Below are 25,269 nucleotides of genomic sequence, written 5' to 3'. Positions count from 1 at the left end.
TACGGGGGGTCATAGGTACAACTCTCCTTCTCCCAGTAGCATCTGAGCCAGCAGGGCAAAGGCACGACCTTGGAATCTCAGTGGTAACATAAACATTCCAGTGTTATCAGCCCACTAGCTGGAACACTTGCTGCTAGATAAAAGACAGCTTACTGAAGGAAAAAAAAATAATAAAAATCAGTAAAACGAAAATTAGCTTTATCCTGGCTCAAACCAGGACACATCTGCAGCATATTGAGGGCAGCAGGTCCAGTCTTTCAATTACAAGTCCCTATGATACCAGAGTCATGAAGTATAGCAATAAATTCCCTTCTGTTTGACCCTTCTGTTTGTGCTATTTGTGAGCATGTAGATTGATAAGTGGAGACAAAATCTGCACATACTCATGTTTTCATCATACAGGCTAGTATGCTTGAAAGCACTTCCATAAATCCAGACTATCTGAAAAATCAATGTAAAAAAGAACTTACGCTTTTTTTTTTTTTCTGAAAACTGGATATTTTTTTGTTTAGCTGTCAAGTTGTAGATTTTTTTCTTTAGAAATTTTACAAACAAGTTACAAGTATTTACTGAACTTAAACTTTATAGCAGTGTTGTGCATAAGAAAGATGAGACTTGAATTGTCCAAAATTTTGAATTGAATCCTTTGATAGACCTTGTAATCAAACTTGTCAAATTCTGGCTCCTTGCAGGTCAATAATGGGGATTTCACTTTTCATCTCTTGGATTTCTGTCTTTACCCACAGAACTGTTTCTTTTCACCCTTCCATTTGTTTGTCAGGAAGCCTATTTGTAAGTTAAGTTTTTGTTAAGAAATAATTCTGCTTGTCTTAACTGTTTCAGCTTTCTGGAAGCCGCCAGGATTTAGCACCCCTCTATAACCTGAGCAGTAACCGGGTGAGTATCTGAAGGTCTCCTGAGAATGCTTCTTTAGGAAAAACGTAGCTACAGTGACTAAACTCTACCAGTTACAGAGGCATAAGTGGGAAATATGTGTAAAAGACAGAGGCATCCATGTGCTCTTTGTATCCTTGGAACTGTTCCTAGCACGTTAACTGGCTTTGGATGTGCTACACTTGACCTTTCTGGGAAGGTTCCCAGGCCTTTGTCAGTCATACAGCACTGCTGCCAGCAGCTGTGGGATCTACCATGGCAGACCTGAGTTGAGCAGACAGCATTAAATGTAACCATCTGTCACATGGGAGTGCGTTTATCAGGGAAATTTTCTCATTGTCAAGCTTCAGAGCTCTTCCATTGCCTTCATGTGGGTGGATGCAAACCTTCTGGGTAAGGGACAAATTTGGGTTCATATCTAAATTCAGGTCCACCTCTAGGACAGAGTAGAGGCCTATGAAGAGGGTCCCTGACCTTCAGAGGGAATGCAGCAGACTTGCAGTGGGCAGTATTTCAGTCCATTACACTCCTGAAAAATAACATTGTAGATCAAAAGTATTTATTTAAAAAGTAAAAGATTATTTTAAACTTATTTTCAATACCTAGATAAACTGAAGGGTCTTCTCCTAAGAGGTATTCTGCCCAGCAAACAGTAATTTTAACAGGGAGAATCTAGTGGTGACCAGGCATTTACTGCATATTGCAGTTGCATGGAATAATAGAATTTTGGTATCATGCTCAAGCACTGATATCTGATCCATATAAAGAATGGTAAAATATTTGCAGATGAAAAGTGCTTATTGCAACTTCTATTTGGAGAGAACTGTGGGATGTTTCAATATTGTGGGTTTTTAAAGTAAAAATCGAAGACCAAAGTTCTTAATGATTTCTGTTTTTCTCCTCCCTTCCCCTCACTGATTTCTCTCATTGCATGTTTCAGAGTCCAAAGGTCCCAGCAGAGGTAATGCATTAGGTCCACCTAATGAGTGAGATAATAATTTTATCTCACTATAAAGTTTATTTTGCTCACTTGAACGCTTTGACTTCCTGCTTTGAAGATGCAGCTGGTGGTGTCTCATTTGCATTGTACCCAGCAAATGAGCTTTTCCATTGAAAACCCTGTCACTAGTGCAGTGTGAAACTGGTACACTCTCTTCTTCTTGGGTGCATCTTATGTTTTGTTAGAGTGCTATAGCTACTTAATGCCATTTCTTGCAGTTCTTTGGACAGGGTGAAGTTATTTCAGAAATGGCCCCATCTCAGCTAAAAAATTAAAGATAGACATCAAAGCAAGCAAATATATGCCAGTCATGTGTACATTAGCCTGGAGATGATAAAAATGTTGTGAATTCTTCCAATCTTTCTCAGGCTTTATGGCTTCAGATAGTTCAGTGTGAACAACTCTGGATATCTATGAAAGAATGACTTAAATTAATACTGGGCCAATGGAAAACACATTTCTCTTTAGTATCCTGGTAACATGCTCAGAGGAATGACTGTTTGTCCCCTTAGTTGTAACAAGCTTTGCTTAACCAGAGTTAATGGGTAGTGGTTTGCATGGGGTTGTGCAGCTCTTGGCCGTGGTTGATGTAGGCGCTGACAAATGCACTGTATGGGCTGTAACGTGGGGCTGAGGTGGTGTAACTTCCCTCCCTGCTGCAGTGTGCTTCCTTTCAAGGCACTTGTTACTCAGGACAGGGGGAGTGCAAACTCCTCTGCTAGAATTTTTTTATTTTGAATGGATCTCTGGCTCAGTTTCCACAGGGAGATGAACGAAAGCACTTGCAATCCCAATTAAATGTTAAATTTGTTGGTTCCAGGGGAGACTTTATAGCAGCCTTCCAAAACCTGAGGGAGGCCTAGAGGAAAGCTGGGAAGGGACTTTTTACAGTGGCATGGAGTGATAGGATAAGGGGTAATGGTTTTAAACTGGAAGTGGATAGATTTAGGTTAGACATTAGGAAGGAATTCTTTACTGTGAGGGTGATGAGACACTGGCCCAGGCTGCCCAGAGCAGCTGTGGCTGCCCCATCCCTGGCAGTGTTGAAGGCCAGGCTGGATGGGGCTTGGAGCAAGCTGGTCTTGTGGGAGATGTCCCTGCTCAGAGCAGAGGGTTGGGACTAGATGATCTTTAAGGTCCTTTCCAACCCAAAGCATTCTATGATGAAATTTGTACATGCACACAGATGACATGAAGCACACACAACATAAAGCACACCGATGGTATCAGTCTTACCTGTTTTAGCACAATGGTCTGAGAATGGCTTGATCTGCAGAGTTTCAGCTAAGTTAGATGTCTTTGCCATTTGCAGAGAAATTCAGTGGAAAACAAGTCTTCTCCAGCAGTCATTAATAATTATTTTACCAGGAATTTGCTTTTGTTTACAACTGACTATAATAAACTAATCTCAAACAAGTAGTTTATTATAAGAATTATCAGTCACAGGATAGTAACAGCATCCTGAATTGGATGGAGAACTGATCAGTCAAGCCTGAATACTTTAATATTAGTGGAAGCCCTCAACATTTCTTCATTTTTCTGAAAAATTACTTCATTTTTTTCTCTAGTTTTAGCAGTATTATTCCTTGCATTCCTGCTGTCCTTACCATGGATTTTTAGCTTTGTGGAAAATGCTCTTGAATCTCATTCCTGTATGTACAGCACCATTCATACTGGTAAAATTCTGATGGTGGACTCTGCTTCATTCTTCAGCACTGTGAATAGCCAGGACTCATTCCCCTGTAAAAAATAGTATGAAATGAGTTAGAATAAGAATTAAAATGGTGTTGGTGCAACTAAAGCAGGCAGATTAGAAGTTTCCAGAATTAGAATTGGGATTCATCTTGGAGCCATAGTTGAATCTTTGTTGCTACAAATACGGGTGGGTGGTCACAGCTCCATGAAGAGCTGGAAAAGCCCTTCTGCAGGACTGGAGCAGCAGTGTGGGTTTGGCACATCTTGAAAAACATTACAGAATATCTCCAAGTACTGACGCCACAGACAGCTTCCATCAAGCAGGATGACTCTCTGTGCATTCATGTGAAATATTTAAGTCACCACTGGGATTTTTTAATAATAACTCATAAGATTAAGCTACCTAGCTGGCTGAGATGGCAAGGAGATACCTTCTAACTTCACTTCAGAATACAGTCTTACAGATGTTTAATATTAGGTGAACAGGACTGCATTTGATTTCACCTCTAAGCTGTATCTGCTTGCTTAAATGAGAAGTCAGTTTTTAGTCCTATTATCACTACAGGTATGGTTACAGGAGAGTGAGATGAATTTTATTTCATTTTATACATTAGCACATGTCAGGTGATGCAGGAACATAGAAACTCTTAGTGGCAATATAAGATAGGGAGCTGGATTGTTTGCATTCCAGAGTGTTTGCATTGGAAGTTTAGAAAGTCAGTTAACTTAAAATGGATTAATCAGATGCACAAATAATGGAAGGCACCTCTGACTTGTTTTACAGGTCTTCTTCAGGCAATAATCACATACTGATGAAGAGTATCATTAGTTGTTCTTCAAATGCCTTTGCACAACAGCTGTTTGTCTTTAACAGTCATCCTTCCTTTCCCAAAGGTCCAGTAGTTTGTAGCTCAAAAGCCTTGTATCCAAAAGCCAAGTGCTGTGCCACTTGACCTTCCCATGTTTACTGGGAGCCAGAGTTTTTTCACCAAATTGGTACTATGTAGATAAATTTGAATAATCTCACTGTTCATGAGAACAAGTGCCTTTTGTCCCAGCTGTATGCTTATATGTGCTATATGGTCATCTTGTACTAAGCCTTTTCTGAACTGCTAAAATAATAAAACACAAGAACTATTCATTTCTCTTACCCAGTGGCAGCATTTTAATGGTCTGTCAGCTTCAAGAAAAGAATTGTTGTCAGGTAAAGCCTACAGATGACTTAGGTAGTGATCACCCATATTTGCTCTCAAGATTTTGTGCGTGTCAGTGGTGACCTAAAATAAATTCCCGGGAGTTTTTCATGGAGGATATGTGAAAGAAGGGAAGGCACAGGAGAAGATACTCTAGAAATAAACCACTTGATAAACAGCTCTGTATCAAAATACATCAAGGGACATGCGTTCTTCCAGTGGCTATTTTTGATTTGTTAAATTAAGTCACTTGACCTCTGTTTGGTCACTTGGCAGAGACCAAGTATATTCATGAAATGATGGCTCCTCTGGGCAGATGATTTACAAGCTTCCTTCCCTTCTCTCACCACCCTTCTTGATAGACAAAAGATTCACAGCACTTTAAGTCTAAGCAATTGGTATTATTTAAGTGTTGCAGTTAGTGAATGCACAAAGCAATCATGTGAGTGCTATATAGCATGCATATGTTAAACTTGGGAACTTCATCAAGTTAATATAGTTAATAATTCTTTTTTTCTTTTCTTTTTTTTCGTGAGAGTGAGATAGGTTATCTTTCAATCCAGTTTAGTAAAATCAATCATTCATGAATTACCTTTTGCCTCTGCAGATTCTTCACATGCCAGTTGGCCAATTCAGTTGGCTTCAGTATTTTCTTTTGAAAAAGGTTCTCCACCTGTTGCCCTGATTTACCTACTTGTTAATGGTTTGCTGACACCTGAGACTTGAGGCTCACATTACCCCTAGCAAATCTCACCTTCAGTGTAAAGTTATGATCATTCTGCTTCCTCCAAAGCAAATGCTATTTAAAACCCAACATGCTTTAAATATATGGCCAAACAAATCCTGTTCTCAAGTGCATATTCCTGTTCTTGCATCCTGCATTTTATTTAACCTGGCAACAGGTAGAACATTAAAATCATGTCAAAAATAGTCATCCATAGTATTAAGACTGAAGCAAAATTTTCTAATTATCCTAAGAAAAAAAGTCCTGCCTGTGCAGAATTAATATTCTGGAAGTGTTTTGCACTGTTTCTTGTCTACTCTGATTTTTAAATCATTCTCCAAACAGCTCTAGAGAGCAAGATACTTGCCTGAAATTATTTTTGTTGGAATGGTCAATGAAGGGTGCTTCTGACTCAACAGAGTGATTCAGAAAATGATTCAGTTGCTCCTTACCTGCATTGAGCCAGTGTTTTAGTAAGCTAGAAAACTTACCTGTAATAATAGCTGTTTCTTATGTCTCTGTGGTCTCCAGAAGCACTTAGACTTGGCCTATAAATAGAAAATTATTAAGGCATGTCACCTTTTTCCATTTGTCTTTAGTAAGTGGGTTGTTACCCTATGATCCAAAAGTAACACTAATCAAACTTCTTTATACCCTCCAAAAAAAGGCCTTCAGATGCTTTGCACTCTCCTGTAGTTCTTTCTCTTAACTTAATGCCAACATCTACCAGGCTGATTGCAGACCAGAAGGCAATAAAACCAAAGAGTGTTTCAAGATAGTTTGAGTCCTGTTACGACTTCCCACCAAATAGTATTTTGGGGTTTTTTAAACTCCTTCAGCACCACTGAGCTGGTGCATCCAAAAATACTGAGATATTTTCCTCATCTTGATAGAGCATGAACTCTCTTCTCACTGTTTGACTCTTCTACTGCAAACTAACACATCAGTGGGAGCTAGAGAAGGAGACTTCAGGAAACATTTCACATCCAAAGGGGAGGACAGTTTTGGGCATAGTCTGAAGTTGTTGGCTGTTTCCATCCTGGCTTTCAGTGTCTGCTGCAACCCAAGAAATTATCAACGTGGCAGGATAAGAAAGCAGTCTGTAAAGCAGTATTTGGAATGGATACAGGAGGGGCAAGACTGCCTGTGGTAAGGCCACCTGAAAGAAACCTGCACTAGCTGAAACTTAAGACAGCAGAAGCCTGAATGAGACTTTCTGGGGAATGAAATAGAAAGGGCTGTTTCAGAGAAGCATCTTGTGGAAAAAAATTTCCAGACATAGGCATGACTTTTTGATTTGTGTAAGATGTAAATGAGTTGCAGGTCAAAGATAATGCTTAAGTTGGGGTTTTGAAGAATGGGTAGGACAGCTCTGTCATCCGTGCTGATAAAGCAGGAAGCTTTCAAGAAGGGCTTAAACATTAAAGTCATCAAAAATACAAGACTAAACAAAACCCCTGGTATTAATGCTAGTCCCAGCCTGCGTTACATCAGTTTTGACATTCAGGATGGCTGCCTCCAGTCAACTGTGACATCCATTAGTCTTCAGGTATCCCGAAGGTTACTTCACGGAAACAGCGCCTGTTGCCTCTACATCTAACAGTACTGATGGTAGCCAGTGGAGGTCTGAAGATGGGTGCTGCTCTGCAGAAGTGCATGTTACTTGGTTTTCATAGAATCACAGAACTATTCAGGTTGGAAAAGAACCTTGGGATCACTGAGTCCAACCATCATCCCTACTCTACAAAGTTCTCCCCTTAACTGTATCCACCAACACCACATCCAAACGACCCTTAAACACATCCAGGGATGGTGACTCAACCACCTCCCTGCGCAGCCTATTCCAGTGTCTAACCACTCTTTCTATGAAAAAAATGAATCCTAATGTCTGGTCTAAAGCTCCCCTGTTGCAGCTTGAAGCCATTCCCTCTTGTTCTGTCGTTAATTACCTGTGAAAAGAGACCAGCACCAACCTCTCTACAATGACCTTTCAGGTAGTTGTAGAGACTGATGAGGTCTTCCCTCAACCTCCTCTTTCTCAAACTAAACACTCCCAGCTCCTTCAAGCATTCTTCATGAGATTTATTCTCTAGGCCCTTCACCAGCTTTGTTGCCCTCCTCTGTACTCGTTCCAGCCCCTCGATATGTCTCTTGAATTGAGGTGCCCAGAACTGGACACAACACTCCAGGTGTCGCCTCACCAGTGCTGAATACAGGGGGACAATCACTGTCATTTTTCTGTTCAAGGTTGGATTATTTCCTTGCATCCAACTGCATGAAGCTTCTCAAAAAGGCACATTTCCACCTCTTCCCCCAGGAAAAAAATACCCAAAACTTGTGATCTGGGATGTAGCAGCTCTGTCCTTTCCTTGTGACTCCTTTCTAGTATGTTTGCTGTATTGTGAAAGTATTTCTCCCTCTGTTATGTCTTTGAAAAGGACAAATGATAGAGATACAATATGGTCCAGGCAAGTACAGATATTGTACCAATAACTTTTTATCAAAAGTGGGATCAGAATTCAATTTATATTAGTTTGGCTGCACTATCTTGTCTTTGCAACCTCTTGATTCTGGAAAGATGAAACTTTGCAAGCTTGTAGTCCTGAGAGCACTCTGCTGCCTGAACAGAGCAACAGTTTTCCAAAAGACATCAAGACTTTTTGTAGCATTTGAGACCAGGCTCTCTAAATGGATACTTAATTGCCTTTACATCTCCTGTAAATTAAGTAAATTAGCACCATATAGCTTCATTAGAGCCTGCTCTTTGGCAGTGTGAAGGAACTGCTTTAACAAGCATTGTGAGTGTGCTTTTATCAGAAGATTGCAGGGTAACCACATGTATTTCAGTGCTGGCTTTTCAGCACCACACACCTAACACAGTGTCAGTTCCATGAAGCAATATGCTGTCCTGTACTCTCATGAAACTTTCAGCAGAGACACCCTCTGGCCAATCATTTAGTGTAATCATTGCAGGCAAATCTGTAAAAGATTTTACATCTCAAGATGATAGAGTTAGGGAAAAAACAATTTGGCTATGTAGTTTCTTGACACTCGTGCACTGATGTGAAATATTACCTTGGAGATCCTCTCCATTAGCCAAGAAACTTTGTCATTGAGCCAGTTTCTGATCCATAAGGTGAAGATGAAAGATGCAAAACCACAGTGGACCTTTGCAAAAGCGAGAGAAATCACAACCCACACGCAGAATGGTGTGTAGTTCTCTTGGGATCCATGTGATAACCCAGCTAGAGAATCCTCGGGCCCTGGGGAGGCAGATGGCCTACTGCCTGCTCCATCACTGTTTCTTCCTGCCTCATCTACACTCAGGCTCTTGCAGGTCTGAAAATCATTGTGTTTCATCTTCATTAACCATGTCAAAACTCTAACCTGTCTTTACTTAATCTTTTTCTTGGCTCCTGGTACCTGCAGCTTGTTCTTGTGTGTATTCCATCTCTGTCTTTTCTAGGCTGTTAAAAAAATAAATAAATTGCACTACCACAGTTGTTCCCTCTTGATCTAATCAGCTCATCCATTATCTGACCCTAAGCACTGGTGTCCAGCCTTTAGGTCTAAGATTATATTTCTTCTCTTTTTCAGAGCTCTGTCCTCACCCCTTCTCTCTGATACTTCCCATATGCAGGTTTTACTGGTAACCACTTCCTGAGCAGATCTGCAAAATATTTAGGAATTTTGGGCAGACAGTGCTATTTTCTTTTTACCTGGCTGTAACATCTAAAACAAGCTGCACAATTGAGTGAACTGTTCTAGCTTTGAGGTCTGAAAGTAGATTTTTTATGTGCCTTGATGCTGGTGGGAGCTGAGGTTGCTTATCTGTGCAGGAGCAGGTGCTTCAACTAAAAGTGCCTCTGGGGAAGGGTCTTTCCTCAGCTCTGTGCATTCTGAACTTTGCAAAGGGGCTGTGCAGTCTGGCGTGGTATGTAAGTGTTGCTGTGCTCTTGCTGCTGAGCTAACTTTCAAAATTACAACTTCTTTTTTCCCCTAGGGCCGATGGGAGAGTCAGCAAGATGTGTCCCAAGGTGCCACAAATTCCAGTAGAGGCATTAGTCCATCTCGTACTTCTCTGCCAGGCTCTGCACAGCAAAACCACTCTCCTGATCCGGGTAAGGGCTTTCCTTAAGCTGAAACAGCTTTTATAAAAATGGAGTGAAGTTACCACATCTCCTGAATGTCAGATAAAGCTGAGATGATTTCAGAGATGCAGAGAAATTTCTTCTCCAGAGCGATGTTCATGCAGTTCCCTCTATGTGAATGTTTAGCAGTTGTGGCAAAGCTACTCAGGTTCAGGGCTATTCCAACTAGCCTTTCCTTTAACTCTTATTATTAGTTCTGCTAAATGCCACCTAGTTATAGTTGTCTGAAGATGCAGTCTTATCTCAGGAGCTCAGTTTCTGAAGTCAAAAGTTAGCTGGGCTCAGACAATGCTGTTTGTTACATGAGTAAACAGCAAAGACAGTGAGGTAGCTAATGTTTTAGAAAATAAGTAGCACGGGAATTGAATAGATTATTTTGCAGCTGTTGTGCCTAATATGTAACTGAGAGTGTGAAGATACAAAATAGTCATGTCTTGTATCTCCAACTAGGTTTTCTCAAGGGGGGAGTAGTGTAGAAAAAACAGCAGTATGAGTAAGGAGAGTTGGATGCCCCTAACTTTTATTTCTTTACTTGGATCTTCTCATCTTTTATTTCTAGTAAGTTTTCTAGTTGTCCTTAAAATTGTGTGCTGTATGGACATCCTTTCACCATTTTCCTTTTTTTTTTAATCTTTTTTTTCCCCTGCTTCTACAAGTTATAAAGTATTTTATGTTTCCAGTTCCAAACAACAAGCTTTTTTGCACATATGTGGTGAAAAAAAAAATTCTGCATGCTGGGGCCACAGATTAAGACCTACCCAAATTCATACATCCCTTTCAAGAGAGGAACAAGCATTCAGTGCTTTTCCTTGGCTAATGCTTTGACCACTAGAAAATGTCATCTTAGCCTAAAATAATAATAGTTTTGTAATATTTTTAGGGGAGTTTGGATTGGGGTTATTTTTTTTCTTTTCCCCAAAGCATAAGTGTTCTAATTTTTTTCAATTTTCCCACAGGTATTAGTAGCCTTGCTGCTTCCTATCTGAATCCTGTAAAGTCCTTTGTGCCTCAGATGCCAAAGCTGCTGAAGTCTCTCTTTCCTGTTAGAGATGAAAAAAAGGGCAGGCAGACCTCTCCTCTTGCACAGCAGGTAAAAAATTAAATCAAATAGGCTCTGCAGTAATATTGGTGAGTGCTGTTAGACTTGCTGGCGAAGTGCTATTTTATATGTTGTTGTAGTGCAAACCAAGCTTTTAGTCATAGCAAAGCCTTGTGATGCATTTCCCCTCTGTTCTGTCCAGAGATAGTGGAGCTGTTTAAACTTATTGATACACTCAGCCCACTTGGCTTTTTAAAAGTGCCAAGTACACTACCAGTGTGATTGATGGTAATACCACTTGCAGCAACAATAGTAAAATTTATGAAGTGCACTTAGTGTTGTTTGTGTATTGCCAAGTGGAAAATGTAATTCTATTTTTAATTCATTATTTCATACACCGTTCCCCCCTTGCCCCAGCTCATGTCACCTTTCACCGTCTGCTCTGTACTTTGGACAGTTGCTTTTGTTCATTCTCTTATCTATTCCACATGCCAGAGAAGCATTTGCTCTTTTTTTTTTTTTTTTTTTTTTTGGATGCTGTGCTGCAAAACTCCACCTGCTCCACATGTGGTTTCTGTGCTCTGAGCAGTAGCTAATGCATGGCTAAGCAGGCTAGAAAACACCACCATCTTTTAAAGAAAAGAGATGAAATACACAATGCCATTAGAAAGAATATTTGCTCCTTTGCTTGAGTGTCTGTAGTTCATTTATACAGGAGTAGTCCTGTATAGGGAAAATCTGGAAGATTTAAAAAACTATTAGGAAGATAAATCTGGAGCCAGATCTCCCTTGTTAAAGTTTGTGGAAGTCCATTCTGTCTGGGCTTTGTTAACCATTCAGCTCACTCTGCTGTCTTGTTCATTATCCTTGGGTTCTGGAAACACATTACCAGTTAACTTAGACCTTTCCATACCTCTTCATATGCAGACAAATGTTTTAAAGGACACCTTTCTCAAAACAAAGCAAAGCAAATCCTAAAATCCCCAAACAACTATTTTTGTGTGTGTGTGATTGGATCCAGACTTTCTGCTCCATTGTTTGCTACAACTGAACTTGCCATTATGTCTGAGGATTACAGGAAGTTGTTTTGTCATTGTAGAAGTACAGTGAAAAATAAACAGGCCAAAAATAAATACACTAGCCCTTAAATATTTTTTAAAGTAACTTGTGGCAGACCTAGCACAAATAAAAGTAAGGCAGGTTCAAAATGCTTTTAGTCTGACTGAAGTTTTATTCTCTGCAATGTAATAGAACAAGTAAATTTCACTCCCAGATCTTATTACCTAATGTAATGCTTTACAATTTCCTGTTGCCTTTTGCTTCCAACAGCCTTAGTGGTGAGACTGGGATCATATAACCTTCCTCATCTATGAAATGTGGGGAATTCAAATTAAGACAGTGGCTTTCTTCAAGGTATTTGGGTATCAAAAGGTGCACATAGGTGCTCTTTACAATTGCAGTGAGAGCCTCTGGCCGCTTCTTGAATTCTTACTGAATCAATGAGAGCTGAGATGACAAACGAGGCCTAATTTCCTGCCTGTAGTCTAACCACCTGTTCCCACTCCTTCCTACTGTTCAAGATCAGTCTTGTATTATTTGTCTTGAAGTCAGTTTTTAAACTACACAGACATCTACTTAAACATATTTTAATCTATATTGTGGACTACTATGGAAACTCAAATAACCAGATCATGATCACAACCATTTTTAATAGGAGGGAAAACGCTGTTTCTGCTTTGGTTTAGAAAAGTAAAAGCTAATATAATAACAGGAGTGTGTGCTGGTTTAATGTTTGGTTGCATTGGAGAGCAACCAGAGTTTTCCCATGACCACTGGATCTGTACAATAAAATGAAATCTTTATTTGCTACTTTTAATTGTAAAATAACAAGTTAGTTGTATTACGAATACACCTCACTGGTTTAAGAGGTTTCTAGATTATTCTTTGCAGCTCTGTCAGTAAGGAAGCAGAGCTTCTTCACTCCTGTTAGCAATCCCAGTGCATAGGAGAGAGCAGAAATGGAAGGAACTGCTACAGAATTAGCTACAGCTTCTTCTGTGCAGCACAAAAAATAAATACGTGCTGTTGTAGTGAGAGTGGCTTTAAGATCATAAATATCATGCCTTGTCATCTCTCTTGCTGTTTCTTTATAATGGCCTGCTGATGCAAATGTGTCCAGAAGAATTTAAATTATGATGATGATGAATGGCTACTGTACTGGGTGGATGATGGGGCTGCTGTGGGGGTCAGTATTTGGCAATCAGCTTTAACACCTTCACCAACCTGCCAGAGTGAAACAGAAAAGCTTGTAATTCTGACATAACTGTAGTGAACTATGCAATGGAAAACACAAAAATTTGTATTTCTGAGGCTCAGACAATGTAGAACATTGCATCTTTGTTCTGTGGAAGAATAAAACTTCCATACACAGTGGCATAAATGAATGTGCAAGGTGAGAGTAGGTGGTAAGCTATAAAAAGTATAAGGAACCAAAGCCAAAAGTATTTTCGGCTGTTAATTGCAAAGGAATTTTACCCCTAACCAGGAACTGATGGACTTCTGTTGCCATAAAGTACACCACATTGGGAGAGCTGGGTTCAGGAATAGAAATTACTAGAGGAGTGCTTTGCAAAGCAAATTAAAAGATGTAAATAATCCTTTCCTGGCTAAAAGCAAACAAGCAGGTATGTGATAACAGGTTTTTGAACATAAATACCAAAAAGCTTAAATAGATCCTTTTATTACTTTCTTCTGGTTCATCAAACTACATTGACCACAATGAAAGAGGATTTCCAAAGTTCTTGTCAAACTCCCTTTTCAATCCATATCTGCTGCATTGTTTGAGAGTACTTAACAATCTAACGTCATTAAAACCCTTTCTGGAAAAATGCTGGTGAACCAGCTTGAACTAGATGGCAGGCCCAGCTCATGTATTAAATCTCCAGTATGTTGTAGTTAAATGACCAGGGTTAGATGGCTGTACGTGGCTAAGTTGATTTCAGTGCTTTTAAGCATCATTTCCAGAGGAGCAGTACTTAACCTTTTTCCAAGTTTATAACTGAAGTTCATCATGACTAAGCAGCTCTCCGAGTGGATGCATTACTGAATCTCCGATTCTGTGTCAGTAAACAGAAGATGGAGTTCTGATCACTCATTCTGAAAACACCTTTTTTATTATTTTAGCAGCTTGCTTTTTTTTTTCCCCTCTCAGTCATACACCTTTGCTTACGCTGGCATCGACCTGAAAGTGAGCGAGCACGTAGAAAAGTGATCTCAACAAAATGGTCTTTCCTGCTGCTGTTTTTGTTTGTGGGCAGCAGTTGCCTGCCTCTCAGAAATGCAGAGACATTCCAGTCAAGGTGGTGGCAGCTAACAGAATTGCTGTCTTTGACCTTCTGATGCAAGTTTAGTAACTAATCTGGAGAATAATGAACCGCAATTAATGAAATCTGCTCTCGTATTCAAGTGTGTTTCTCAGACAGCACATAAAATAATTGAAAGAACTTCCTGCTCTCTAATTAGTTAGATTGAATTAATTTGGCATAATAGGATTCTTTATGTAACTAGCAGAACGGCTTCCGATGAAGCTGTTTATGTACCTAAAAGATTGGTTTCTGATGAAGCTGTTTATATACTTTTACGTTAGAAAATGCCTATTTTCTTCATTATCTGATGCCTTTAAATTAATTACCAGTAGTCTGTAAATAAAAAAAGCCAACAATTTAAACCTTTCTGGGCTGCTGGATTGCTTTTTGTCTTCCTAGTCTATAATCTTTAAAAAGTCTAGTACTGCAGTGTGCAAGATTTAAAGCCTTACCAAGCCTTATTGCTGATGGGGAAAAGTTTAAAATACTTGTGTAAAATATGCAGGTGGATGGAGAATCAGTGTTTCCTCTCTCTGTGCTTAATTATATTATGTACATGCTCTTGAAGCTTGACATTTTTTTATTAACATGCTGAGGCTTTCATAGTGTGCACCCAGCAGAATTACTGTCCTCTACCTTATGACCCTGTTGATCTCCAGGAACTGCCCGTGTAATTACATTTTAGGGCATCTTTGGGTGGTGACATTAAAAATGTACATTTTAAATTTTAGTTTCTGTTTTTTGACATTGCTGTGGCAGAAGCACATTCTTCTGACCAGTGTGCATTTGCTAAGTGGATATTGGTCACCTTCATACTCAAGACATTTGAGCATCCACCAAGGTTCTTTCTGTTAGCACGTGGCTTAAATGAGAGCTCCAGAGTCACAGCTATGTTAAAAAATATATATTTGAATTTTCATATGCTAATGCAATTAATTTTTGTTTTGTGCTGTAGAAAATGCAGACATGTGACACGTGGAGCAGCTCTCAGTTTTTTCTCTTTTACCTTCTGATGCAGACATAGTAATTAATCTTAAAAAATAATGAAAGGCAGTTAATGAAAAGCTATCTAAATAGACAAAAGCCTTTTTCTGGCAGTGCATTAAAAAATAGCAGTTTCATGGATGTGCATGGTGCATAGTATAATTGCTAGAACTGACATTCCTTAATCAAATGTAAATAATGTGGCCTGAGAGAACCTTCTTTAAAATCTCGAAAGCTTTTTCCAGAGTTTCAAATAAAGAATCATTTGGGTGCTCTAATCAGCCTAGGTTAACAGATCCTCTATGGCCAGCTGAGCTCATGTGCTTCTAGTTCTTGTGACTGAGTTTAGTGTTTTGATTTCTTTCTGAATTCAGTTTTCACTATCACCCTCACACAAGTAGTTTTTAATAAGTATGGAAAACTGGCTTTTAAAGTTCTTAGAGCAAACCAGTGAAACTTCTCTATGAACTAACTTGAAAATGGTTATGAATTACCCTTTTAATCTGCCTGGACCTAGGAGTGAAATAATTTAACTGCATAGAAAATGGTGTGGTTAATTTTGCATAAAGTATATTAGAAATGTGGAATCCAGAAGTATTGTTACAGGCTGAGATGCTCCACATGTGGAAGGTGGAACAAAAGAGGTTTGTTTAATATTTAAATCCACAGTGTCTTTTGAGAAGAAAACAAACCATCACTGAGATAACAGTAAACAAACTTTTACCGGGAGAGATTTTATATTTGAATGATTAATGACTTTAAAATTATTTTAAAATTAAGGGCAGAGAGGAATATTGTTGGGTGGGGACCTTTTTAAAATAGGGGAATTAAAAATGGATTCAACTTTTTTGGTTATGTACTAGGGGATTCAGAATTCTTACTGCATTGCTGTGTAAGTCTTGTGAAAGTATTTTATCCCAAGTGCTCAAACCTGATTGAAATCTCCATTTAATGAAGGAACTGTTAAGCCCTGATGCAGAAGTTTCCAATAGCTGCATTTAAATGGTGATGTGAACATAATACTGTCAATGTGACAGTCCTTGAGCTCAGTCACTCCTGTCTGCAGATGGTAAAGCATAGACAAGAGCAGTGGAAGTTTTCTGATCATGTCCTTTTAGGATTGCATCAGCTATGACCTTGGCCAGACCATTTCTGGAGATTGGAGGATAATTCTTGTACACACTGGCCCAGTCTGTTCCCTTCATTGCCACTGAACCTTCTGCACATTGGGTGTTAACACTGAAGGATTTTCATCCAGTGATAAAAAGTCAAAAGGCTTTGTACTGAACTCATCAGTCACTATTGTCAGAGGCATTTTACAAAATGTTTCATGACATAGAAATACCAAAGGTGGTTTTATGAGCTCATTGAAGAGGTTGCCATTGTATAGATGTAATATATGGTATGAAAGAGTTCTTTTCAGATTAATTGTGCCTCTAAGCAGGTTGAGATGCACATTTGCATTTCTGGTTCAAGCTCACCAACGTACCAGGTGGGTTTCTAGATGATGATACTCACTAGTAGAGACATCATGGCTTTTGGTCACATCAGAGTATGTGCAAACTGACCTCTTATCTCACCAGAAAATACTGTGCAAACACTCCTCTCAGAAGTCTTCATAAACCCACTGTACAAAATAGCAGCTCTTAGGAAAAAGAAAATTTTTGTTCTACAAAGTTTCAAAGATGCTTTAAAGTGAATTGCTTTCATGTTTTCTCTTATTCCATATTTTGTCAGCTTGGTTAAAGAAATTGTGCCAAAAAATTACCACTTTTACAAGGGTCATGTTTTGCTATTGGGTAAATATATATGTCTAGTTTAGCAGTTGCTATCTACAAACATTTAATGTGGCAGAATTTGGCTCTCAGTTCAGAAATGTTTTTCATCCAGTAAATGTCTTCACAGAGAGTCAAACACATTGTTTTCAGTATCTCCCCCCAAGTAACTTGACTACATTTCATAACAAAGATTTGTTTTAGTGCTCTTGCTACCCCAGTGAGGGTGTTTCTGCCCATCTGTTTCTTGTCAACACCAAAGTTGGGCAAGTGCCACTTCTCATAATTGCTTTTCTCTCCATGTTTTTCTAAACATTGCTTGGCAAAGTTATTGTAGTCTTGAGATTTGTCATCCTTTCAGGAGGAGAACTTAATGAGGAATGATTAAAGTGTAACAGTTTTATTTCTTCTGCTATTTGATATCAACTGGATTTTTAGATTTCATGGAGTTATGTGCTGGAAGACTGAAGGTTTTTGAGAGATAAAACCCCCACACTTTCCTCTCCTTACTTGTTTTAAAGGAAGAAAAGGAAATCAAAGGAACTGAGAAATATCTTTTAAAACTCTTTCTTAGTCCAATTCTGAGTGCTTATCTCTGGATAATAAGTAATGCCAGACCTCAGCACTTTCCAGAGGTGGCACGTATAGTGGGAGAAGATGGGGCAAGAAGATCAAGTTGTGTTATGGTCCCAGTCTCAGAGCCTGGATCTGACTTCAGCTTCTGATTCAAGATCTGCTGAAAAAAAAAAAAGGCACTTTCCCCTGCTATATCAAATCACAAACAGGAGAGTGGAAGCAACAAGAACAGTGTTTTTTCCTTTGCACTACCTCTCTGAGATGCCAAAATGAGTGCTTTTAGCATTGGGCCGTGGAGATACTTAACTAGGATAATCCAAGAGCCATGGCTTCTCACTGAGCTTCAGCTGCACCTCTGCAAAAGGTTTAAAGTGCTATGGAAGTGCCTGCCTAGGGATTAGCCCTAATGCCTTGTGACTACAGTTATTTGTTGATTAAAAAGCGATATTTAATAGCTTAGCTTTGCATGCCCACGATACACTAACCCAGGAGCAACCCATGGTTCAAAAATGGTTATAGAGGAGAGAAGAAGTGTTCTGCCAAATACTCGCCTCCCTTTAACTCTGTGATAAGCTTCCATTAAACCTAAAATTTGCAGGCTTTTATCACAAGAAAGCTAATCCCTCTCCTCTCTAGTCTTTTTTGAAGTGAAACACTTGACTGTTAAAATAATCGAGTTGTCCTGGCACGTCTGAGTTAATACTTGGGACGAGTCAGACTATTCACCTCATTGCTCTAAGCTACCTCTGGACAAGTCAGAAGTCAGAACTATAGTTGTTTCCAGGTTAATACTTTTGTCTTAAAAGATTACACTTTATTCCAAAGGAATCTGGAGTTCTGGAGTATGAGGTGTTTGAAAACCACTGGATCACGAGCCCTAAAGCTGTGTTTATTTTTAGGCTTCATTGATCTGTTCCGATTTGGGTCACCGTCTGCTTCCCAGAGCCCCAGTGCGTGTCCTAGTAAGGATTTCAAAATGCTAATACCTTGTGCACCTGAGATGAAGCCAGTTTGCTCTGAACCCCACTTCAGTGGTGTACTTTCAGTTAGCAAGTTTAATGACAAGCAATCCCCTCCTCTCCTGCCTTCCTTTATTGAACTGAAGCTTTAATGTCTTTTAAAAAATTATTTTTTATCCACCTGAGAACCTGTAGGGGGTTTTGTCCATCTTTTGTCTTTTTTCATTTCTACCTTGGAACAACAGGGGTTTTATTTATGCCTGGCAATCTCTGTGTAAATAATAGCTGTTCTTTTATCCCATGTTTATTTTTTTGGGGAGACAGGATTAGTCATAGTCCTGCTTTGCTATACTTAAAAAGGATGCAAGAGAAGAGCACCTTACTCTTCAGCTGGAGAGTTTTGGTTCTTTAAACAGATTGTTGAATTCTGGAAATAGCTGTCTCAGAGATGAGCACTGCCTGTGTATTCCTACAGAAGGAGCTCTCAAGTCCCTTAGAGAAAAAAGAAAAAAGGAGACTGCTCCCAAATTGTATAATATGTTGCCCTTAAGGAGCTCTTTCCTTGAAAGTATGAACCTGCACTTGCCATACAGTAGTTAACAGCACTGAAGAAATGTTCCTGCCTTTTTCACCTCTCCATGCTTCTTTTTCCCAAGGTTCTCCATTGAACTGGAGGTCTCTTCCCCCCTCAATGTCAACAGTGCATGACAGCCCAAGTTGACAGCCTAAGATTTATAGTCAAATGTCACAATTTGCTGTTCTAGTCTTAGGAGAGTGATTATTCCGTATCTTCACCATAAAACCTGAACAACGAGCAAGTGAGGGACATTTATTGTCAATGCCTTCATATCAAACCCTGTGCTATAAAAGAGAAGATACAGAAGTGGTTCTTCTGGCACAGGACCACTATATTCTGATTAGCAAATGGGCACGTGTAGTCTTCACTCTAGTAGGCAGTGCTGGTGCCCTCTTTGAAAAGTGCATGTACAGATTTTGGTTTTGGCATCCTCTTTGAGTTAAAGTGAATAACAGCAAAAGCGAGACTGAATGAGGATACTGGAGATGAAGGAAGAGCTTTGGAGAGGGATTGGAAGTTAAGGATTTCACTAGTCAGACTGTCGTGATCTCAGGCCTCTTCATCATCTGGTTGCTCAGTCTGTTTGCATAAATGAAAAGGACACACTCTGCATTTGTACTTGTAGCTGCTTACATGTTACATTTCAGGGATGCCTTGGGTCAGGTTTTTGCCCCTTCAGAGCATGTTGTCAGAATGCAATAAAAAGCCATGTTCCATCCCTGCATGACAACAGTTTGTCTGTCCTTCCAAAATTTCCTGTCTAAGTTTTAATGTTTACCAATTTGACAATGTTTAATCTTTTAACAGAATGATGCACTGTCTTTTCCTTCCTGCAGGCTGTCCCACGAATCATGGTTCAGTCTGCCAGTGTTGATGCCAGTGCTGCAAGGATGAAACAGGTGAGCACATCCCAGGATATGATGATGCAATCTTCATATTCACGTGCCTGGCAAAAGCAACTGCTGGGGTAGCTACTTAAAACCTGTTGCACTTTTTCTGTTGCTGCACTGAGACAATGAAATGCAGTGTGTGTTGCTGAGTCTTCTTGGGTCCTGGTAAAGTCTCCCCTTATATGACTAGTTGTGCTTCTGTATTTAAAAGCCTAGTTAATTATATGATTGCATTAGCAGTTAACTAGCTAAGATTTAGTTGTTTTGCTGCTTTAAAAGGCAAATTGCTAGGCTTTCTATAAACAGAATGTGTCTGTTATTCTGAGTGTTGAGCTTAATTCTCAATTTTGCATTTCAAGCCAATTCATTATAAAAAAAAAAGGCATGAAAAAAAAAGGCTTTTGCTAAGCTGGAGAGAAAATAGACCCTAAGATCTCACACAGTTCAGCAGAACTTCAGTCTTACGAATAGCAAAGCAGCTTTCTCCCACTGTGCTTTTATTGTCTTAGCAAAATGTGTGTTATCTGAATGCTTAAAAGGAAAGCCCAAAGAAAAAGCAGAGCTCCAGAGACTATGTGTACACCACCCTCTCGATAGAAAAGCTAAAATATGTCTATAATCCACAGGAATATTTAAAAAAACTTGTCTGTTTTACATTTTGTTCAGAAATAGCAAGCTAGGCTTTGGTTCTGGAATTCCTGTAATATAGTCAAATCTCTCTTTCTTTAAATGCCACTTACATTTCCAGTAAAAAGGGATTTCAGAAGAAGGGAAAGTCCTGTACTTCGGGACAATTTACTGCTATATGGGATAAAAATCAAAATTTTGAACAGTAAACAAAATGTACACCTGAGACTTAAGACAGGACATGTACAAATCTGCTGTCCTCCAACCACTTTTTTTCCCCCTCCGTATTAGAAGCCTCCTCCCTCTCTCCCAAAGAGATTTAGAGACATCCTAATCTTTTAGAGTACATGTGCTGGCAAAAGATATTGATCTATCAGATTTAGAAAACTTTACAGCCAAGAAATACATCACTAAAATGGGCTGTTAATCTCATGAGGTGCAGTTAATTTCATACTCTGAAAGTGTGTGGTGCTTGTGGCATTGAGGTGGGAATGGCATTTGGAAACAGGGACATAAATGACAGTTTAGTGGGAGAGGTGTGATTTATCAATCCTGAGAGTTAAGCCAAATAACTGTGAGAGACTTATAGATCATGGCTGTTTCACATTTCATATAAATCCTGCTATTCAAACAGCAAATGACCATTCCTGTAATATAAATAATTTTTCAGTAAATATTGGGGGACGTATTTCTTTTGGTCGACACTTTTCTTATTAATGGAAGAAATGAGCTGACAATCCTACCAGGTTTGCAAAGCTGACTTGGGATCAGCTTGCATCTTTGGGAGATGGCAGCTACACAGGGATTTAGATAAGCTAGAGGCCTTAGTACTTCCCAGAGGCCCTGTATCTATCTTTTTAGCCCAGATATATTGGATAACAGAGCTCCACCATCCCTGTCCTCTTCTGTTTCAGATTAACCAAGAAGAAGTAGGGAAACAGCCATTTGAAACTCCAGTGCAGATGTCTGAGGCAGACAAGAGTCTGGAAAAGACACCCAAAGTGCCTTTGCAGCAGCCCACAGGAGACACCCATGTGCAGGACTCCCAGGAAGGACCACCCAGTCCTCTGAGTGAAGCCTCCAGTGGGTACTTTTCTCATAGTGTCTCGACAGCCACCCTTTCCGAAGCCCTTGCAGCGGGAAGTGATGCCATGGCTCAACCAGGAGGTCCAATGCCTGCAGTGAGTGACTTCCCAGCTCCCACTCTGGCTCAGGTCTCTTCTTCTGACATGCCAGGGCACTCAGACAGTTCTTCAGAAAGCTGTCTTAGTTCTAAGAGAGAGAGTCTTCCACCCTCCAGCCTTCAAGGTGCTCACGCCAGATCTAAAGACGGCACCGAAGTGAATGGAAACGATGCTTTGAAATCAAAACCTTGCACATCTCCTGTGACTCCAGGTGAGCGGGCACATGGTGCCTCTGTAGCCACTGATGCAAAAACCTTCATTTCTACCTCCACTCTCAAGAAGGAGCTGTCATCCAAACAATCCATGGAGTCAGCAGGACAAGCTAGGAAAAAAGAAATGGCTTCTGGGGCTTCAGAACTGGGGTTTCCCAATCCACAGGTTCATCCCGACCAGTTATCCCAGCCCGGTGTTGCAGCCTCCCCCTTCAAAATCCAGAAAGTGAAGACGTCAGAGCTGAAGTCCTTCTCAAGCATGTTGGGGACAGATCCTACATGTTCACTGAGCACCGAAGAGCAGCAAGAAGGAGAAAAGAGCACCTCCACTGCCCGTGGACTGAACCATCATGGATCAGAGATGGCAGAAGAAAAACTGGAGGTGATTTCTGACTCTGAAGATGCCAATGAAATTCCGGAGTGGCTGAAGGAGGGAGAATATGTCACAGTTGGTGCAAATAAGATGGGCACCGTCCGATATATTGGACCCACAGACTTTCAAGAGGGAACATGGGTTGGTGTCGAACTGGATTTACCTTCAGGTAAAACATTATCTACTCCAGGTGTAAAGCAGACAGCACGCCTGAGTTTGCTGTGTTCATTTCAGTGCTTTTTTATGAGGAGGGGGTTCATTGGCCATTACTGGGTGCATTTTGAGAAGGGAAATGTAGAAGATCTTTCCCTGCTATCATCTTTTTCCCAATCTGCTGCTGTAAACTTAGTCTCACAGACATCTGACTGTATCGTGTCCTTTCTCAGTTATTTCATTGGCTTCTTATAATGGAGGTGGGAATCAGGATTGTTTTTACAGTGCAGCTCAGTGAGTCTGTAGTTGCAGGAGACAAGCCTTGCATCCAAAGAGTTTTATTCTGGGCTTCTGCTCTGAGGATCAGGGTGAACAAAGCTCAACATGAGTTTTGGGATTCACATGAGCGAAGGAATATTTAGGCTAAACATGATTAAAAGTCTCTTAACAGGTTACCTAGTCTCTCACAAGCTATTTTAAAATAAGCTGTAAGATTGCAAAATACTATATTTGTGTGGTTCTGTGTGTATTTATATGTGTAAAAACTAGTAGGAAATAATAATTCATTGACCACCAGGACATACAGATGATTTAAGGTTTCTTTCAGCTTCTGATGTGTCATTCCTGTCTGACTCTTTATGACTTCCCAGAATTCGGGCTCTAATACGTAATTTTTGGAAACCAAGGTGCTGTTCCTGGGGAGGCTCTGTTTTTTGCATGACTTTGTAGTATGATGCAGAAAAACAGGGACTTGAGCACATGATGAAAGAAAGATGATGGCTGGCACTAGTTCTCTGCAGGACCTCCAGGCTTCACAGCTCCTTTCCTCTACAGGTTCATGTCCATTTCCATGGGACTGTTTTTTTCCAAGAGCAGGCAGGACTGGGGAAAGGCAGGGCTTGCTAGTGGAAAATTCAAGAGCCAAGCAGTAGATACGGCTGCCTTTGACAGTACGAGGGTTTGGTTTACCAAGGGCATGTAAAGCTCCTTATTTAAATCCTTTTAACCAAGCTGTAGCATTCCAAGTCTGCAGTGCAGGCTCTGTCTGGTGCATCAGCACGTCCCAGGGAGTTGCCCACACTTGTCTCTGCTTCGCACTTCCCTGGGATTGGAGCCGTTCATCCAGATAAATACTGTGTCAAGGATCCAGAACTCCCATTAAATGAGCAGTTATCTTCCCTGCACATGATGTGCTCAGAAAAGCTAAACTGGATGGTGTGTTTTCAGCTGGTTTCAGAAAACCCTCTGGAGTTTGCCATCCTGGAAGGCAAACTGTAGCCCTAATCCCTTCGAGAGCTGTAGACCCAATTCTCAGTCCTGAACTTGGCTTATTGAAAAAAAACCACAACACAACATATATTTACAGATTCATTTCAATTTTGGAAAGTCACCTTCCCTCCCTGTCTGGCTGATCTTGTCCACAGTGCTAATTATGTAAAGCTGTTTGCACATACCCAGTAAGCATCAGCTTCATTGTCTGTGGAAGACTCAAAAAGCTACAAGATTTTTGGTCTGTTGAAGACTCAACTGCTGATGTTACTAAGTGGGTTTTTTCCCCGTTCTATTTCCGCTGGGATTAAGTTCCTGATGGAGCATAACTGGCTTCTAGCACATCTGGAGCTTCACTTGGGAAATAAGGTCACAAACTTATACATTTTTCACACACAAACAGGGGTAGAAGTCAAAATTCTTGGCCACATGAGGGTGTGTTGGACCCAATGTGGTAATGGTGCTAGAGAGAAAGGCCCTTAAGTTTTTAAAAGAGAGAAGGGGGTGACCTGATGTCATTTACAGAGCTGTTGTATCTTTTCACATTCGCTTTAAAGATGGGAATAGTCTGTGTTCTGGTACCCAGAACAATGTTGATGAGAATTCTAAATTATCTGAAGGGGAATAGAAAGATCTCAACAACATCCATGTAAAAAAATTCTTTCTGTTCTGGGGAGTTTTTATGACATGGAAACAGTAAGACTTCTCAACTTCAGACTCTCATCAACTCAGAAAACCAAAAGCTCTTTTAAATGGCTTTTTTTCTCTTCCTTCCTGATAGTTTGCTAAGGTGTCCAGTGCTGAACTGGTTATTTGACACTTTTGGTGAAATGTAAGAATTCCCATGTGTAGCAAGCAAGGAGGAAGAAGGTGGAGTGTCCCATTCAGAGTAACTGTCTCCAAGCAATGGCTTTGCTGGTGTTTGGCAGTGAAGTGTCCTGGAGTCACTGGAGCTAGGAGCCACCTGAATTTAGCCCAGCCTTCTGCTGTCACAGGCAGCTGCTTCTTCTAGTCTTATATCATGACCAGACATAAAGCCAGCTGATGTTTTGGGGTTTTTTACCTTCATGCCTGTGAGCAGGCTGCTCCCATTCCTCTTCTCCTCTGGTAGTTGAAAGACTTGTCTTTATATCAGTAATTGTATCGATCATCGGATTTGTTTCCTCTTGTACCAGCTTTGTCCTGTAGTGCCCATAGTGCTCTCTGCTCCTTGGTGTTTACTTTCTCAGTGTGTTTGTAGGGAACAGCGATTTTCCATCTCAGTATTTTCTTCTTGCTTTCTTCTTCCTGTGTCCTCCTAGGAGAACACCATAGGTTCTCAATAAAAAACACTTGTTCTATCATAGAATAGAATAATAGAATAGTTTCGGTGAAAAGGGGGCTTTAAAGGTCATCTAGTCCAACCACCCTGCCATGGACAGGGACATCTTTGACTAGATCCGGTTGCTCGGAGCCCTGTGCAACCTGACCTGGCAAGTTTCCAGGGATGGGACATCTCCCACCTCTCTGGGCAACCTGTGCCAGTGTCTCTCCACCGTGACTGTAAAAGCTTTTTTCCTCACATCCAGTCTAAGTCTCTCCTCTTTCAGTTTAAAACCATCACCCCTGGTCCCATCATCTTCCTTTCTC

At 40.2% G+C, this 25,269-nt stretch overlaps 1 protein-coding gene across 7 annotated transcripts in view; it reads left to right on the top strand.

Annotated features, from left to right (window-relative positions):
* KIF13B (kinesin family member 13B) overlaps window positions 1-25,269 on the top strand; it is a 135,606-nt gene that overhangs the window by 105,101 nt on the left and 5,236 nt on the right. For 3 of the 7 annotated variants that reach the window (XM_051614370.1, XM_051614372.1, XM_051614369.1), the window contains exons 35-41: window positions 844-897; window positions 1,835-1,855; window positions 9,510-9,627; window positions 10,614-10,747; window positions 18,296-18,358; window positions 19,769-19,831; window positions 21,364-22,387. In XM_051614370.1, coding sequence (XP_051470330.1) covers window positions 844-897; window positions 1,835-1,855; window positions 9,510-9,627; window positions 10,614-10,747; window positions 18,296-18,358; window positions 19,769-19,831; window positions 21,364-22,387 — 1,477 coding nt within the window. The remainder of the gene's footprint in view (window positions 1-843; window positions 898-1,834; window positions 1,856-9,509; window positions 9,628-10,613; window positions 10,748-18,295; window positions 18,359-19,768; window positions 19,832-21,363; window positions 22,388-25,269) is intronic. The other 4 variants (XM_051614373.1, XM_051614374.1, XM_051614375.1 and 1 more) reach the window with 4 other exon arrangements.

This window comes from Apus apus, chromosome 3 (assembly GCF_020740795.1).
Source record: "Apus apus isolate bApuApu2 chromosome 3, bApuApu2.pri.cur, whole genome shotgun sequence".
Classification (NCBI taxonomy): Eukaryota; Metazoa; Chordata; class Aves; order Apodiformes; family Apodidae; genus Apus; species Apus apus.
Note: the sequence above shows the minus strand (reverse complement) of the source record. Positions and strands in the feature narration are given on the sequence as shown.